Genomic DNA, 19,728 nt, shown 5'->3' on the forward strand with positions numbered 1-19,728 from the left:
GAATAAATGAAATGGTTATCATTTTGAGAAGTGTTAGGCAGCTTTGTAAATGACAGGGCCAATTCCCCATGCAGAGTTCTATAGGGTTCTGTGACCAAATCCGAATGTGCATAACTTCACTGTACACTATAGCAAAATGCCAGCAACGTAAGTAGCGTAGTAAAAGAAATCTGCATTCCTTCCATGCAAAAAATAGCAGTACATTAATTAACAAGCCCAATGGAAGGAAATGTACTTGGGCCATTTGTGTAGCCCAAAATTGTACTCTACTGTTACAAGCTTTAACTTACATCAAACTAAACTGAGGGAAAAAACATTTCAACATCCACAAACCAATAACAGAGCCAAATTAGTTTGCTTGGTTCCACAATATGCCATGATGAATCAATAAGCTGAGGTGTGGAATTTAAGAAAACATCTACTTGTCCATGGGGACAGGTTGCTTCAGAAATATACTTGTCCTGTAAATAAAATCTACTTGTGCCTTTGGTGCAATGTAGTGTGGTGACAAATTATGACAGCAATCTCATTATATAAGGGCTTTGATAGACTCTCTGATTCTGCCAGGGCTATTATTGTATCAGGGCTTGAATACTAGCAATTTCCTTATTTTGTCACCTTTCTGCAGATCTATGTACTGGGGCTGGAGGTAGCAATAAGCAATAGTTCCGGGATTGGAATACCCTTGAGTCTGTGCAAACCTACTAACTTGCATGTTTTGTGGGTTTTCACAAGCTCTTGAAAATTTTCCCATACTGAGAAAGCTTGGAAATTTACTCCTGGTAAGGACAGAAGCAAAATGTCTTTGAGGGTTTGGAAAAAAAAAGTGGTTGGAGAAAAAGTGAACTTGTAAACACTCAAGAGATTAAAACACGGTTCACATATTTTTAAGGAGTACGATTTCCTAGTCTACTTCTGTAAATTGTTGTAAATTTATTAAATACGTAAATCGACACTAATGCAAAGATATATACCATGGGTGCCCTTTTTTGCCTTTCTTTAAGAACTGGGCCCGTAATCGGGTCTGGCTTTAACCAAGAGCTATTGTCTTTATTAAAATTTTTCTTTTTTTTTTTTTTTTTTTTTTACAGAGGACAAGTACATTTCAAAAATATCCCATCCCCTGAAAAAGTAGATATTGTATAAAATTCCACATTCCTGAGAGACACGTTCCTCCATTCATCATCTGAAAGGCATCACTGAGGACTAGCATGGTTGCAGTTTCTGTGCCCTGTTTAATAGGAACCCAACCTGGTAGAAATGTAGGGAAATTCAACTGGAAACGCTGGTCATGCATTGGTGGAAGTTGGTTCTGGCAGTGGTGGAGTTTTTGGAGAGGGCAAGGATGAGTTGTTTGTCGTCTGCTTAGGTTATAATGTTGAGTTTGTGGTAACGGACTATGTTTGCAAAGGGGGAACATGTAGATGTTGAAAAGGGTGGAACAGAGTGATGAGCCTTGAGGAACTCTGCAGGTAATTGGTTTAGGTTTGAAGGTGAAGAGTGGAAGGTAGACTTGTGTTCTGCCAGTGGGAAAGAAGCCCATCCATCTCAGGGCGGTTCCCTGAATGCTAATGTTGGCAAGTCTGGCAATGAGCGTGTGGTGGGAGGCAGTGTCAAAGACTGCTGAGAGATCGAGGAGGATAACGGTGACTGTCTCTCCTTTGTCAAGAAGGGCCCAAATAACATCATTGGCCACCATCAGGGCTCTACTGGTGCTGTGGTTGCTGCAGAATACGGATTGGGAGTTGCCTAGGAGATGATTGTGTTCCAGGTAGATGGGGAGCTGTTGGCCGGTGGCTTTTTTTATGACTTTGGCGGGGAAAGGGAGCAGGGAGATGTGCCTGTAATTGCTGAGTTTGTTGGGGTCCGCTGAAATGTTTCTTCAGCAGAGGTTTGATTTCTGTGTGCCTTCAGTCTTCTGAGAAGGTGGCAAAATCCAGGGAGGTGTGTAGGGGGCAACGTTTAAAGCCAATCCTGGATTCTCCTAGGTTGATGGTGTGGTGTGGCATGGGTCAGATGGGGCCACCTGAGTGGATGGATTTCATGCAGGGGATGGTGTCCTGACTGGTGAGGTGGTTCCAGCTGGTTAGCTTTGTAACGGTCATGTGTGTGGAGGTGTGGCCATCGAAAACGTTTTCAGGCTTGACTTGGGGGGCAGAAGTTTCAGTAGATTGTGATGATTTTGTCATGGAAGAAATCTGCGAGACTGTGACAAAGGTTCTGAGAGGTAGAGATGTTGTTTGTTGCTGTTGTGGGGTTATTGAATTCCTTGACTATGCAGAAGAGCTCCTTATTGTTATTGAGGTTAGCTACGATGCTCAGTGCCAGGGCTTTTTTAGCTCACGTAGTTGGCAGTGTTATGGATTGAGTGCTGATTTGTAGGCAGTTCTCTCTCGAGGTACTTGCAGTGGTGCTTGGCTGTCCAGAGGTCCTCGATGTACCAGCTGGCTTGCCTGGTGAAACTTCTATGCTTCTTGTTCTTGATGGGGGTGACAATGTCAGTGCAATCAGCAATCTGGGTGTGAAAGCTTCTGAAGTCATGGTTCATGGTGTTGTGGTGTCTGGGTGGTTTGAGGGTGAGGTTGTTGGTCCATTTGGTCTCTGAGGCCGTGTTCCAGCTGTGTTGGGGGGAGGGCATGGGTTTGTGATGATTAAGTGGATGATTGAGTGTTCGATCTATGGGAGTTTTGTGGTATGGCTGTGTTTGATGTAGTCGCTGGAAATGAATAGGAGGTTAAGTGTGTATCCTGCGATGTGCGTGGGGTCGGGTACGAGTTAGGTGAGGCCGATGTTCAGGCTGACTAAGAGGTTGATGGAGTCAAGCTCGACTATGTTGTGAAGTGGAAGTTACGGTCGCTCAGGAACATGTAGTCCTATGACACATTGGGGATGAGGATGCAGAAGGTGGTTCGTGGTCCAGGTGGACGGTATGCAAGAGTTCCCCTAATGGTGGATTTCTCGCCAGTTGAGGTACTCCATTGCAGGGATTGTGTCATCTGTGGTGGTGGTGCATTTGAAGGAGTCTCTGTGGATGACAGCAATACCTACACCTGGCTTGTTAATGTGGTCACGGTGGGTGATTCTGTATCCTGCTGGTCTACCGGTGGCGATGTTAGGGTCTGACGAGGGTTTGAGGCAGGCCTTGGTTAGGAAGAAGATGTTGGGCAAAAGAGTGTTGATAAGTCCCAGATCTCGGTGGCATGTTTCCTGGGTGAGCAAGTGCTGAGGAGGGTGCATGAAAGCTGGTGGTGGGTAGCTGGTTGTGCTCGTTGAGTTGGCTGGGTGTGGCTGAGAGGGGTGGGAGTATGCATATTGTGGCAGGTGAAGTGGCAGAGGGTGCAGGTGAAAGTTCTACTGTGGAGTGTGATGCAGAGATCGTGTTTGTGGTGGCATCGAGGGCACAGAGGGAGGTAGAAGTGTAGCAGTGGGTGGCGGATGGACCAGGGTTCCTTGCGCTGGGTACGGCCAAAGAGCAGATGGGTGCAGTCAGGTTTGCCTTTGGAGCACCTTCGGCACACCAGCTGCATGAGACCTCCATTAAGTAGGTCCAGAGAGGTGGATGGGGCTGGCGAAAAGGTAGGATGGAGGGGGGGAGGTGGGAGCAGGTGAAAGGTGTGGAAAACGGGCAACAGCAAAAGTGGACTAAAAGGGCCCAAAGAGAGCAGAAAAAAAGCAAAAGTAGCAAAAAAGAATTAAGGAATAAGGTGAGAATAAAGCAATAGGTAAAAGACTGAAGTGGGAAAACAGGCAGAAAACTGTCAGAAGCAGTAGTAAAATGGGCGGGAAAGAGGCAGGAAAAGAGATCAGGAAGAGGATCGAGAAGAGTGGTGCAGAAGCAGGAAGAAAAAGAAAAAAGCAGCAGAGGAAAGAGGGCCTGGAAGAACACGGATCCTGGAGATGACTAAAGGCCAACAGAGGTACGTGGACAGCTGGACCTGGGCACCGCTCAGTGGGGATGCGCTGTGGCCGCCACTAAGTAGGTCTTGGGAGGTGGGAAGGGAACTAGGAAGCAGTGGGCAAGGCTGGCGAGGGGGATGTGGAGGAGGCGGGAGAAAAAATAGGGAAAGGGGCATCAGCAAAAGCATACTAAAAGGGCCCAAAGAGGGCAAAAGCAAAAAGAGCAAAACAAAATGAAAGAATAGGTGAAAGTGAAGCAATAGGGTAAGGATTGGAGTGAAGAGTAAGAAAATGGGCGGAAGCAACAGCAAAAAGGGCAGGAGAGAGAGTTGGACCACAAAAAAGGGCAGGAAAGACAGCAGGAAGAGGTTTGAGAAGAGAGTGGCATAGAGGCAGGAAGAGGAAGAAGAAGTGCAGCAGAGGAGAGAGGGCCTGGAAGAACATAGATCCTGGAGCTGGCCAACAGAGGTAGGTAGAGGGCTGGGCTTGGGCTCAAAGCAGTCTTAGAAAAAATGGTGTCCCTTTGGCCAAACTCACTGGCCAAAGGGGCACTTGCTAGAATGAGCCCCAGAGATTTGGCATAATCGTCAACAGTATGGTTGTAGTCCAGCACTGTAAACTTGTTCAATTACTTTTGAACCGACAAACTAATTAGCCAAAGCTGATTGTCACCAGCATGAATATGATCAGACCCGTCCAAGTGACTTAGAACAGAAGCATGTGGTTCTACATATAGAGAATAAGAGTATTGAGCGAGGAAGAACACTGTGGTGTGGCACAGCAGGGATGGAAAGGGAATTGTTTTGTGTGCATTAATCATGGTTTTGCAGGTAGAAGGTTAGCCAGTATAGGAGTGTGCCACTAAGCCCCATTTCTAGGTGAGAAGGTTGAAATTTTTACAAGGCCCAACTACAAATCATAATCTATGATATGCACTCACAAGATGGCCACTTGAGCTAACTGGCTCCGACTGGGTCCGCCAAGGACATTCTCAGCTTTTTTTGCCACTTCTGCACAGACATACAACAGAGGCCTCTGTATTTTGATGTGCAACAGGTCATTTTCCTGTTTTCTGGTCTGGTGTTATTAAGGCCTTTTGATTTTACTAAAATTATATACGTATTATATTTATCTATTGGAGATTCAGCCGGTTCTCTTCATCTGTTGGTCTGTTGCTGTGTAATTGACAATTTTCTGTTGCTGCTACTACTACTACTACTACAGCATACAGCATGGGGCAATGGGGCAATGGGGCAGCACGTCAGCCACTAGCTAACTTCACAACGAGCGACAGAACCTCTTTTCCTTCACAGGGAGAACATCCAAACACAAAGTGGTTCTCTTCTGTACCAGGGACTACTATGGCAATGTGGGCACTTTCAAACTAAAACATATTTTTGCTTTCAGTCATTTTTATGTATATGTTGGTGAGGGCCCTGTAACGTCCTGTCTCTGAGGAGTTATCAGTAGCTTCAAGGATAATGAAAAAAACAAAGCTAAGGAAACTGAACCAGTTAACTCGAAGCTTTTTTTTACAGGGTTTTACACAAACGCTCTTTCAAGGTGGCTCTTGTATCAGTCAGCTACTGGGATGAAACCTAAACAACCACAACAACATGTTCTTATATTTTAAAGAAGAATTCTTCAGTGGATAATTATAAAGTGTGTGCAATCCCAACTGTCTGATGTCTTGTTTGTCCAAGAACCTTTGTGCAACAGATTAATGTGAAGTCAGGTTGTGTTTCATTTTTTGTACATGGCACCTTATTCCAAATTGCTTATTGCTTTCAAATCTATTTTTTTGAAACAGAACAGAGGCATGCATAAAACCAAAGAGTAGCTTTATTGGGGAACCAATGCATCTAGACAAATGCCCATTACTAACTCCCTCCAACAGGCTAGGATCCTAGACTTGTTGGGCTTTTTTAAACAGCACTAACGAAGCCAACAAATATGGCTAAATTACCACTCTAATAAACAAAATGTAGAAAGCGAAGGGAAATTGGGACACATGTCCACGGTGTCATTGAAATGATTTACTTCTTGCTGTAGACTTTTACTCCACTGTGACATGGTATTCAAAATTCATTCTAAACAGTGAGTTAAACAGTTGTGTGTTCAGTAACAACAAGCACTGGCAAAGCCAGTTGGCTCTGGCCGCTCACATCTGGCCAGACTGCCTACAGTAACTATGGTAATTACTAGATGTCCTTTTCGAGTCAGAAGAAACAGTGTTAAGTCTTTAACAAAACTGCAGCCCTTCAAAGTTTTGCTAGATGTTTCTCTCAAGTTAGAAGCAAAATGCTTAAAAAGTCGGTCACAAAGCTGCAATAACTCATGTTGTTAATAAATGTCCCTCCTGAGTAGGATGCAACTGCTTCAAATGTCCTTCACAAAGTTGAGGTGGTGAGGCTTCAGCACAAAAATGTAAATATCCACTTTTACTAATCTAATAAAGTGTGCTGGATTTCAATAAGAGTAGTAAATATGTCTATGCTGGGATATGCAAATGAATCAATACTGCAACTTTCAATAAGTGTCTTACTACCGAACACTTGTAAAGACAAATATATATATATATATATATATATACATATACATATACATATATACATATACACTAACAATCACTGTCCCCTATACATGTATGATATTTTTTGGGGAAAACATGAGGCTGAAAAGGCAACTAAAGCGGTCTTTAAGCCAGACAAGTCTGAATTTTTTTTTTACAAAATAATAATAATGCAATCTTGCTATCTGGACAGCTGTGCAAATGAGATAACAGCCATAGATCTGCATGCACTGCAACAGTGAAGTAGAATTTATTCCACCTTACCAGGTTACGACCAGGGGCGAACTTCAAAAACCGCAGCACCACACAACGCTACAAAGAAGAAAAAAAAAAAAGACACGTGTGAGAGTGCTGACAGCTGTAACCTTTTAATTAAATTAAATGTTAATATGCGTGTAACAGGTTAGTAAAAACAAAATGAACCAAACGCTAGCAAGTGTGAAGATACACTATCTTTACAGCACAGAGGTTATATTTTTTTCAGTCAAAACTTATTGTTTGATTGATTCAAATCGTCAGCAATGCCACTGTCACTGGAAAAGCAAATAAAACATATTTCATTATTCTGATCCTATGTAAAAAATGGCACAGGCGGTCCTTGTTAATATCATGTCGCCCATAAATCAGTCGGTCTAAAATAAGGTGATACAATATGTCAAAGGCCCTTTCTTGAATGAGCTTAAAATTATTTTTAAAAATGTCCCATAGCAAAGGTAAGACTGTGCTATCTGAAGAGGTGAAACAAAGTAATATAGTCTTGTTGGAAGTATGGCATTCGCGAGATAAGGACAAAGGTTTCAGGTGGCTGCAGTGAGGGTTACCAAATGTCGGCCAACAGAGGAGAAATGGGTGAAAGACTCAATCTTATATTTGCAGAATCTACAGCTTGGGGCTGTTATTGGTACATGACACCATAGCAGTTGAAGGTCTTTAGTTGGAAGGGTAAGTAACCTTACAACCAGGATGTTTCTCCTGCTTTCCCTACGTAATTAGTACTTTCAGGTTAGTATCACAGGAGGGGAGGATGCCTTTAAGCTGTTCCTGCTGTTATAGGCTATTTTTGTCGACTTCCCTGGATTTAGCGATCACCACTTTTTTTTGGTAGTTTCTTGAATGCTGCGTTTGACAGATTACGGTTTTATTATTTTTTCTAGTTCAAGGGCTAAATCAGCACATGCCAAGTGTAGCTATCTAATCCAGTTATTAGCTGAGCCACTGAAAATTACCTGCAAAAAGTACTTCATGATCCTGCTGTGCCATGGAGTATCTAGTGGTAATATTTAAGAAATTGGGACTTGCTTGCAAGATCTTGCGTTGCCAAGCCGAATTTCAGGAGTATATGAGGGTGCTTGATATAGTGTTTGATATAGCGGGTAGCTGGAAGATACTTTTATATTCTGTCTAGCACTGTGTCCATTTATGATGGAAAGCCTTGTTGGTCATACAAGATTGTTGGATCAGTTTGTCCTTGATTATTCTTATTATGGCCTCTGTAGATAGACTTTGTAGTTTTGCATTTAGTTTGCATAATGCATATACTAGATTTTGTGCTTTGGTTTCTGTTAAGTGTGTGTGCTCTTTGCCGGAATCAGCTATCCAGATGCCTATTTAGTTATATCTTTTAGTGTATGCTATTCTAGATGGGCCCAGTTTCCAGATTGTTTTGTCTTCAAGTTTCCTGAAAACCATTACTTTAGTTTTATTTGCATTTCCCTCCAAATGTTTGCTCGGATTGTATTGCTCCAGCTGGTCTAGCACTCGCTGGAGACTTACTGGTGTGTTTGGATTCTATGTGGGCCAATGTTTGGAGGGAGCAACTTAGCGTTTGCGATTTCAATCCTCAGTATAAAGGATAACAGTAATGGGGCTCATACATATCCTTGTTTAGTACCTTTGCTTGTATATAGTTTTTGAGATACCATGTTCTCTTGGCGGAGTTTGACCCGTGCTCCCCTGTTAAAGTAGAATGAGATTATTGCTTTTAGTTGGGAGTGAGGTAAGCCCCAATCTGCTATTTTCTTCCATAAAACTGGTTGATCTACATCATCAAATGCCGCAACGTAGCCTACAAACCAAGCAAATGACCCAAAATCTGGCAAGTGTGAAGACACACAATATTTACAGCACTGAGGTTATATTAAAGTATCCATATTTTAAAAAAAAGCAAACCAAGAAACTGACTCTGCATACACTGTGTTGATAACTCAGGCACAGTTTCCTCGAAGTATTGTGTGTCAAGCATTCCCTATCTTATCATGCAATTACTTTCAATTATCATCACAACATTTGCTTCAGAAGGTCGATTATGACGCTGATTAGGAAAAATGAAATCAGCCCAATGTGGTCAGAGAAATAGGAAGGGCAGTGTGATGAATCAAATCGAAAGAACTGGGTACTGTGATGGGAGGGACAGCATAAACAGGTACTACCAGGGGTCGAGGGAAGAGAAGGGAGAAACAGCAGCCTAATAGGTGAAATTCTGATAAAACTGCCACACATTTTCAGAATAATCCTAAAAAAACCATTTTTGTATAATTGTGTTGCTTTGTAGTGGTTTAAACATGTTCAGTGATATTAGCTTTACTTGATCGTCGGGATTAGTAGAATCAAGACGAAATTACTAATTGTTTCATGTAGGTTTGATGTCTTATCCTAGTAAAAACATAGCCACTCAACCAAGCAAGCACATGCAAAGATGATCTTACTTTTGATTCTTATAAATGAGTGAAATAGCATGGAAATCTTTCCTCTATTTTCTGTCACAGTGATCCACTACAGTTTATGGGTTGTCAAAAATTATAGGGAGATCCCATTTCTATGTTTCATGGTCACTGTTGCCCACATGCAACTTTTTCTCTAAGGCTCCATAAAGGTGTGCACACAGCCCACTATTAGTATTTTTACATCTCAGCACTGCATGTGCAGACAGTCTAGTCTTACTTCTATGCCCTCAAGACTGGTGGATGTCTTAACTTTATGGCATACTGTTTCTGTACACAGCTTATTCATTTAATTTCTATGGGGTGTGTCTGTTGATACATACCTTACTCAGTCTGGGCCAGATTTGCTAAGTGTTTTCTTTATCCCAACATAACTTTACCATGCAAATAAAAACAGATTCTGAATGTAAATATCATGGACGAAGTTCAGATTTGGGAACAGCACTTACAAATACGGAAATCACTGTACTACCAAAATTAAAATAAAAGACAGGACTGTGGGCATTTCTTGGTGGGCTATCCTGTAAAACTAGGTAACTGTCCACCAGCTCATACATTTGTGGGTATTCAAACACTTTTTATAGAAAGGGCATGTTTCGTGCTGCCACTTGGCCTAGAGACTGATGGTAACTATTGTTCTGACACCACATAGTTATGTTTTTCAAGAGGCCTGTTCAAATTCATCCACAAAACCCTCCAAGTCTCGTATCGCTTCATTTAAGAAATAGAAGGACATTCTACTGATACACTAGTGGCAGTTAATGATGGAAAGTTAAACTGGTAATATACCATTAGTTTCCAACATTCAAACTGTCTTCGTAGATCAATGTGCACAATTAAAAACCTTGAAGTGAATCAGGGCTAATAAATCACAAGCATGGTTCACAAAGGAAATCAGAAAAGTTAGTTCCTCAATAAAGTGAGGAAAAAGAACGTGTACGACAAAAAGAACCAAGTGAGGCTCACAAACGCTTCTCAGAACTACCTACAAAAGTGGCAATCTGGAAAGCAAAAATCATATTGTGCTGCACAATGTAATTAAAATATCTCTTCCAGGTCTTGAAAGAACAGAAGAGTCCTAATACTATATGCAACCTGACCTACAGCTAACTGCCACAATCTTTGGAAAACATTTCCAAAATCTAGTTAATTAGAGACACATTTCAAGTCACTGACACTACACTGTAGGATAATTTGAATCTGGCTACAAGTAGGCAAAGATTTACTACCTTCTTCTTCCAGGAGATTCCTTTAGATGAAGCCATCATAGATCGCAAACTGTAAATAGCTACTTAAGCTAAGGATTGTTCCTAGTCATTCTGAAGAAGTCCTAGGTAATGCCTCTTTTGAAAAACATCAAGGGTAGATCTGGTGGATCTAAACCACTAGTGTACCATTTGTTCCTTAAGAGATTGGAGATGCTATCTACAATACACCTTTAGGAGTATTTGGAGTTCAAAGGAATTCCTGGGAAGGGATAACAATCAGGCTTAAAATGCACTAACCGATGCCAATTGAACAATTTTGAATATTGCAGACTCTTGTGGCTGAGCGTCGACGATACTGTTGGACCTATCAAAAGCAATGGACAACCCTGACCACTTAAGTGAGAATTGTGGGTGTGTAGCAGGTGTCCATAAACTGGATGTAGAACTTTCTGTTTGAAGGCAAAGGCAGCGTGGTTGTACAGCAGGCATCTGCAGAAATGTGGTAGCTCATACGCAAACAGCTGTAAGCCAGCAGCTATCATGGGCCAAAGAATCATAGTTTTTGCTACTGCTTCTCTAGGTGGGCCGTGCAGATATATCCCAGTTAGAAAAATGTGAAAACTTTAGAAGCCTCCTTCAATGAGCACCATTCAATGGCTGGTATGTTTAACTATATTTTTCAGCCACCTATAAGCTCCCTAAGATATCTTCATTTATCTTTAGCCACTGCTAGAGCCATTAATGACTCAAAAATCGATTATGAAAATGCTCTATTAGTAGGGACTTCTTAAGGCAACGGCAACAAGTTGCAATCCCTTTGGAATTCCGCAGGGAGGGCAAACTGTGGCCTAGCAAAGACTGCTTATTTCTCCACTGCTAGTTCAGAACCGGGCCAATTGTTGGCGGAGTTTCAATTTACATTTAGGGCACTTACCCTTACAAACAAAAGCACTTTATGGTAAAGTCTCTGAATACCCGAAATAAACTTGTTCCTGACTGCCAATAGTGAACTTTTAGATCAACAGGGAAAAGATTTGCTGGCACCTTCCAAGACAGGTAGAAAAAAGGCTGTGACAAATGGAGATTACTTCTCTTCTGGGCAATTTTCCTACAAGGATTTGACAGCTAGCTGACACATACAGGTTGTTCCATGCAGGCAATCTGTATATAGTTTTAGGATTCTAGCACAGACCAGAGCATAAGAGCTCCTATAGCACAGCACACATTACAGTAAAAACCAAGAACAGAAATGTCAAATTTTGAGTATAATTATTGCACTTGCCTAACAGAAGTTAGCTATTGCTTTCTCTCCTACTTTCCTAGGTCCATTCATTCTTCTGTTTATTAATCCAACCTTCATATTGGTAATCTCATCCTTGCCCACATGCTTTTTGAAGCAGCAATTGAGGATTGTACTTTCTTTTCTCAGAGAGCAAAAGGTGCATATAAATACAACAATGACCTCTTACAGGGGTTACAACATACGGGGGAAAAATATACTACTGAATACTTAACATGGTGTTGTTCTAGTCTTCGAAGTGGGCTTTTCAACTAACAACATTTAAGGTATAGTCCTAACCGATTCTACCATGGCCTTGTGAATATACTTTCTAACAGTTCAGCTACCCAGCTGTGCAAAGACATCATTATTCTCACAAGAGTACCCAAGGAATTATCATAATGCTAAATCGTTGTTAATCTTTATCAACTTTTAAGGTGTTCCTATTGTAAACGGGTAGCAGTTTTCAACTCTAATCGGGCAATAACAACAACTGTTACTAGGCAAGATTTCCAGGTTAGAAATTGCCAACAAGGTTTCCCCAACAACTGACAAGCATCGGTATTACCCAACTGCAAAGAAGGCAATGTTTCCCAACATTAACTGAGTGTCATTTCTCAATTAGATTAAAGCCCAGTGGCAAATGTACATTTATTATTAATCAACGATTAATCAACCCGTTTATCAGAGAACAATAACCAAAGAAGTTTGACAAGCATACATTTCATACTGCAATCAGTTAACATGATATAGCAAAAGTGTAAAAGCATGAACAATTGTTATGACAAGTCTCACAAGCATTGGCAAAACAAATAAGTTTCACCTATGCAAAATTTATTGGCTTTGTCAATCTTTTTTACAGTAACATTGCTTAAAGAAAAGATTGTAAAAAATTTAAAAAAAAAAAAAAAAAAAAAAAAAAAAAACACTATAATGCGGTCAATGCTGGCCACATCATAGGTTTTTTTTTTTCTCCATAAGCTATGTTGCACAGCAGGCTGCGCTACTGGCCAACATGTAAAAAAAAGAAAATATTAAAAATAAAATAAAAAAACACAACAGAGTATGGTGCCCTGCAAGGTAGTTGCGGAGGGGGTCACACAACATGATAAACACATGAAGTGGTGGGACTGTGACAAAACATTGTATTTCTTTGTTAAGCTGCATCCATTTTAAATACTTACACTGTACTGGGCATATGACACAAACTTGCTCTATGCTAACCATGTTATTTTTGGCATTGTGGCATACACTGCACTGCTACTTACAAGAAAGGGATCTTGGCCAGGAAGACACAAAGCTACCCATCTCCTGCTTCCCCATGCTGCAGTGGTGTAAGCATATCACACGGATGCGGCTTTCGAAAGAAATGCAAAGTTTTCCTGCAGCATTATTGAAACAACTGTCAGAGACAGGACAACGGAATAGTCTGTTCATTCTAACCCAAACATAAAAAGTGCACAAGCAAACAGTGTTTGTCAAAGTAAATATCAAACTGGCACACAAAAGCAGCCAAACTTCCAGTGTCCGTCTCATCCTGCATCACAGTGGGTGAAACAACAGCAGTGAGCAGGTAGGAGGAGTAATAGGATTGATTTTAAGAACAGAGGGGGAATTAAGAAAAAGGGAAAGCAAGGTGTTGGTTTAGAAACAACTCAGAGTGTGTGTGGGTTAAAAACAACAGCTGATGGCGGGGGAGGTGGCTGAAAGTGTGGTGCGGGTGAAACAAAGGAGAGGAGAGGGCGATGGATGAACCAACGGAAACAAGGAGGAGGGAGTGGGTTTAAAACTGGCAGGGGTGGGTTAAAGACAACGGAGAAGCACAGCTACAAAATAAAACATGCAGTCACCAAAATACCTGATTTATTAAGAAAAAAGTAGCTCCAGCAAGTGGATGAAGACTTCAACAGGAAGAGGTACTTAGTCCATGTTCCACAAAAAAAAAAAATACAAGGGGAAACTAAAAGAAACCAGAATTCTACAGGCAATCACAAATAAAAAGCAAGGAAATCCAAGTGACAAGCAAACCAAAAATGGTAAGTAATGGGCAGGCTATAAGCCCCTTTTAAGATTTTTTTTCATTTACAAGAGATTTCACAAGCGCTGTGCAAGTGAAACCTAAAAGTTAATATTATTTGGTAATAAACACAGATCATCAAAAGTAAAAATGACATCTTCAAGAGCATACTTGTTTGTAAAATGAATCACAGACACCAAATCTGCAGCAAGTGTCTTTCTGTCAGTCTCTCAGGGTTTTTTGTGGTTCATGTGTAATATGGCCCCCACAGGTTTAGGATGTACTCTATTTAAAGCAAGATCCAGACATATTCTTTGCTCGTAAAGGCCCTTCCCCGTGGGTAAAAGGGATTACAAAGTATTGCTTTTAGTGCCACTTATTAAAGAGGAACTCGCAAAAGTCATACATTTAATGCAATAAAGGAGAGATGGAGGGATCTTAGTGTCATAGGCCCTCAGTAAAATGGACCAATGTCTATTTGCAGCCGATATAAAGATTATGCAATCCGTTATCAATGAGACCGAGTGTGCAAGGGGGAGGGGGTAGTGCTACACATTTTGAGCTAGTTCTGTCTCAAGTGGTCTGGAAAGAAAAGATAATATTGTGGGCTTACCAACCACCTACAGTTAACTTACAGAAGGCCCACTGCTTACCTTTGGTGGGCTTTATTTTAACGTTCATTTGCTTGCTTCTTATTATATGGCTTGTCTTTCTTAGTCCCCTGGACCACAGCCTCTTTACCATCCTTTGGCTTGGCTGACATGTATTTTTTTACTGCTCACGTTTAGAAAACTTCTTTTTCCATAAGGACTCTGTGAGAGTATCCTTTGCCCACAGCTCCATGTTGCTGTTCCTTCTGTGCTGCTTTTTCCCCATCTCAGACACTGGCAATTGTTCGGCTGCATACCAATCCATCGTTTTTTTGCCCACCATGCCACCTCAGTTGGGACAGAGCCAAATGCAAATCAGCCTGGGCCTTGCTCCTCATGGGAACAGTCCAGGTCCTCTCTGAACTGGAACACAAGCAACCTAGGGCCAGTTTCACCCTAGAGCTCTTCTGACAGATATATCTTGTTTCCGGTTGCACAGTGTGCCTAGGATCTACGTCTGGCCATACAGCGGCACTTATGTTTACAAAATACCACAGGATACCGGAAAGATATGTTGGTTTTAATTTTAATTGTGATGTTTATTAATAACAGATGTTTGACTAAAATGAATTCTCATTGTGATTGTATTTGGGATATTTAATAATGAATTTCCTACTGTCTTCTATATATTACATTTAAGGGTTTGTGTGTATATATATATATATATATATATATATATATATATATATATATATATATATATATATATATGTGTGGAAAATGTCACTTACCCAGTGTACATCTGTTTGTGGCATGAGACGCTGCAGATTCAAATGCTGTGCATTATCCTGCCATCCAGTGTTGGGCTCGGAGTGTTACAAGTTGTTTTTCTTCGAAGAAGTCTTTTCGAGTCACGGGGAACACGAGGGACTCCTCCCTTTCGGCAACATTGCCCATGGGCGTCGACTCCATCTTAGATTTTTTTGCCCCGCAGAGGGTGAGGTAGGAGTTGTGAATATAGTAATTGTGCCCATGCAATGGAGTAAGTATGTATGTACATAATGGGGGTGATTCTAAGCTTGGCGGGCGGCGGTAGCCGCCCGCCAAGCAGGAACCGCCAGAAGACCGTACCGCGGTCAAAAGACCGCGGCGGTCATTCTGGGTTTCCCACTGGGCTGGCGGGCGACCGCCGAAAGTCCACCCGCCAGCCCAGTGGGAAACACCCTTCCCACGAGGACGCCGGCTCAGAATGGAGCCGGCGGAGTGGGAAGGTGCGACGGGTGCAGTTGCACCCGTCACGAATTTCAGTGTCTGCAAGCAGACACTGAAATTCTTTGTGGGGCCCTCTTACGGGGGCCCCTGCAGGGCCCCACGGCACCCCATACCGCCATCCTGTTCCTGGCAGGCGAACCGCCAGGAACAGGATGGCGGTATGCGGTGTCAGAATCCCCATGGCGGCGCAGCAAGCTGCGCCACCATGGCGGATTCCCATGGGCAGCGGAAAGTCGGCGGTACACCGCCGGCTTTCTGCTTCTGGCCGCGGCTGTACCGCCGTGGTCAGAATACCCGGCGGTGCACCGCCAGCCTGTTGGCGGTGCTACCGCCAACCTCAGCCCTAGCGGTATTTACCGCCAGGGTCAGAATGACCCCCAATGTGTCTTAAAAAGTATTTATCTACAAATTAACAAGTTTTACAGTTTTCATCCAACTTATAACGGCTACAGGCTCCCGGGGAGGTGGGAGGGCGCATGTGAATCTGCAGCGCCTCATGCCACGAACAGATGTACACTGGGTAAGTGACATTTTCCGTTCGATGACATGTGTAGCTGCAGATACACATGCTGTGCATAGACTAGTAAGCAGTAATCTCCCCAAAAAGCGGTGGCTTAGCCTGTAGGAGTTGAAGTTGTTTGAAATAATGTTCGTAATACAGCCTGTCCTACTGTGGCTTGTTGTGTTGTTAACACATCTACACAGTAATGTTTTGTGAATGTATGAGGCATAGACCATGTGGCTGCCTTACAGATTTCTGTCATAGGTATATTCCCTAGAAAAGCCATTGTGCCGCCTTTTTTCCTAGTGGAGTGCACCTTTGGTGTAATAGGTAGATCTCTTTTTGCTTTGATATAGCAGGTCTGAATACATTTCACTATCTATCTGGCAATGCCTTGTTTGGATATTGGATTTCCTGCATGAGGTTTTTGGAAGGCTACAAACAATTGTTTTGTTTTGCGAAACTGTTTTGTTCTATCAATGTAATACATTAGTGCTCTTTTAATATCTAACGTATGTAAGGCTCTTTCAGCTACTGAGTCTGGTTGTGGAAAAAAGACTGGGAGTTCCACTGTTTGGTTTAGGTGGAATGGTGATATAACTTTTGGTAAGAATTTGGGATTTGTACGGAGAACTACTTTATGTTTATGTATCTGTATAGAGGGTTCTTGTATAGTGAATGCTTGTATTTTACTTACTCTCCTAAGATATGTGATAGCTATTAGGAAGGCTACTTTCCAAGTTAAATATTGCATCTCACAAGAGTGCATGGGTTCAAATGGTGGTCCCATGAGCCGTGTTAACACAATATTGAGATTCCATGAGGGAACTGGTGGTGTTCTCGGGGGGTATGATTCTTTTTAATCCCTCCATAAATGCTTTGATGACGGGGAGTCTAAAAAAGTGATGTTGAATGTGTAATCTGCAGATAGGCAGATATTGTTGTGAGATGTATTTTAATAGAAGAGAATGCTAGTTGAGATTTTTGTAAGTGTAATAAGTAGCTTACAATGTTCTTTGCAGAAGCATGTAGTGGTTGAATTTGATTATTATGGCAGTAATAAACAATCCTTTCCATTTGTTTGCAGAACAATGTCTTTTAGTAGGTTTTCTAGCCTGTTTAATGACCTCCATACATTCTTGTGTAAGGTCTAAATGTCCAAATTCTAAGACTTCAGGAGCCAGATTGCTAGATTGAGCGATGCTGGATTCGGGTGTCTGATCTGTTTGTGTTGAGTTAACAGATCTGATCTGTTTGGTAGTTTGATATGAGGTTCTACTGACAGGTCCAGCAGAGTTGTGTACCACAGTTGGCGAGCCCAGATTGGTGCTATGAGTATTAGTTTGAGTCTGCTTTGACTCAATTTGTTTACCAGATAAGGAGTGGGAGAGGGGGAAAAAGCGTAAGCAAATATCCCTGACCATCTCATCCATAGTGCAATGCCCTTGGACAGAGGGTGTGGATACCTGGACGCAAAGTCTAGGCATTTTGCATTTTCTTTTGTTGCGAACAGGTCGATTTGTGGTGTTCCCCAGCGCAGAAAGTAAGTTTGTAGGATTTGGAGATGAATTTCCCACTCGTGTGTTTGTTGGTGAGCTCGACTGAGATTGTCGGCCAACTGGTTTTGAATACCTAGGATGTATTGTGCTATTAGGCAAATGTGATTGTGAATTGCCCAATGCCAAATTTTTTGTGCTAAGAGACACAGTTGTGAAGAGTATGTCCCTCCCTGTTTGTTGAGGTAATACACTGTTGTCATGTTGTCTGTTTTGACAAGAATGTGTTTGTGGGCTATCAGTGGTTGAAATGCTTTCAATGCTAGAAACCCTGCCAACAGTTCTAAGTGATTTATGTGCAGTTGTTTTTGTTGAATGTTCCATTGTCCCTGTATACTGTGCTGGTTGAGGTGTGCTCCCTACCCTATCATGGAAGCATCTGTTGTGATCACGAATTGAGGCACTGGGTCTTGGAATGGCCGCCCTTGGTTTAAATGTATAGGGTTCCACCATTGAAGCAAGAGGTGTGTTTGGCGGTCTATCAACACTAGATCTTGGAGTTGACCCTGTGCCTGTGTCCATTGTGTTGTTAGGCACTGTTGTAAGGGCCGCATGTGTAGTCTTGCATTTGGGACGATGGCTATGCATGAAGACATCATGCCTAGAAGTTTCATTACAAACCTCACTTGGTAGGTGTTGGTTTGGCTGTATGTTTAATATTGTATTGCGGAACGCCTGTACCCTTTGTGGACTTGGAGTGGCAATAGCCTTTTGTGTATTGAGTGTGGCTCCCAAGTATTGTTGTATTTGGGACGGTTGTAGATGTGATTTTTGGTAATTTATAGAGAACCCTAGTTTTTGTAGAGTTTCTATCACGTATTGTGTGTGTAGAAGACACTGTTGCTGAGTGCTGGTTTTTATTAACCAATCGTCCAAGTAAGGGAATACGTTCATGTGCTGCCTCCTGATGTGAGCGGCTACTACTGCAAGGCATTTTGTGAATACCCTTGGGGCTGTTATCCCGAATGGTAACACCTTGAATTGGTAATGTATGCTTTGGATTACAAACCTTAAGTAGTTCCTGTGGGAAGGATGGATGGGTATGTGAAAATATGCATCCTTGAGATCTAATGTGGACATGTAGTCTTGTTTTTTGAGCAAGGGAATCACGTCTTGAAGTGTTACCATGTGAAAGTGATCTGATTTGATGTAAAGATTCAGTGTTCTGAGGTCTAATATGGGTCTCAGCGTTTTTTCTTTCTTTGGAATTAGGAAATACAGGGAGTAGACCCCTGTTCCTTTTTGATGGTTGGGTACTAGTTCTATTGCTTGTTTTTGTAACAATGCTTGGACTTCTAGTTGTAACAGGTCTAAGTGTTGTTTGAACATATTGTGTGCTCTTGGGGGCACATCTGGTGGCAATTGTAGGAATTCTATGCAGAAACCATGTTGGATAATGGCTAGGACCCATGCGTCCATAGTTATGTTTTCCCAGTTGTCGTAATATGCGGTAAGTCTCCCCCCCACTGGTGTTGAGTGGTGGGGGTTTGTGACATTGAAGTCAATGTTTGGTTTGAGGGGTTTTTGGGCTCTAGAATTTCCCTCTTGCCTTTGGGAATTGTCCACCCCTGTATGTTCCTCGAAAACCTCCTCTTTGATACTGGCCCTGATATGTGGGTCTGACTTGTGAGGTGGAAGGCTCTGTGGTTTGGGAACGAAACCCCCCCCTCTAAAGTGCAGCTTTCCAAAAGTGCCTCTGCTCTGTGGGGAGTAGAGCGCGCCCATGGCTTTGGCCGTGTCTGTGTCCTTTTTGAGCTTTTCTATTGCCGTATCCACCTCCGGCCCAAACAATTGTTCTTGGTTGAACGGCATAATTAGCACAGCTTGCTGGATTTTTGGTTTAAAACCCGAGCTCCGTAACCATGCGTGCCTACGAATGGTTACCACAGTGTTCACTGTCCTTGCTGCTTTGTCTGCAGAGTCCATTGCAGACCTTATTTGGTTGTTTGAAATCGCTTGTCCTTCGTCAACAACCTGTTGGGCACGTTTTTGGTACTCCTTGGGCAAGTGCTGAATGATATGTTGCATCTCGTCCCAATGTGCCCTGTCGTAGCGAGCCAGTAGAGCCTGAGAATTGGCAATCCACCATGGATTGGCTGCCTGTGCCACCACCCT

At 42.2% G+C, this 19,728-nt stretch overlaps 1 protein-coding gene across 1 annotated transcript in view; it reads right to left on the reverse strand.

The window, feature by feature from the left end:
* The window catches only part of IPPK (inositol-pentakisphosphate 2-kinase), a 247,777-nt gene that overhangs the window by 191,241 nt on the left and 36,808 nt on the right, over positions 1–19,728 (reverse strand). The window contains exon 2 of the mRNA XM_069206685.1: positions 6,734–6,781. Within this exon, the coding sequence (XP_069062786.1) occupies positions 6,734–6,781 (48 nt within the window). The remainder of the gene's footprint in view (positions 1–6,733; positions 6,782–19,728) is intronic.

This window comes from Pleurodeles waltl, chromosome 9 (assembly GCF_031143425.1).
Source record: "Pleurodeles waltl isolate 20211129_DDA chromosome 9, aPleWal1.hap1.20221129, whole genome shotgun sequence".
Taxonomy (NCBI): domain Eukaryota; kingdom Metazoa; phylum Chordata; class Amphibia; order Caudata; family Salamandridae; genus Pleurodeles; species Pleurodeles waltl.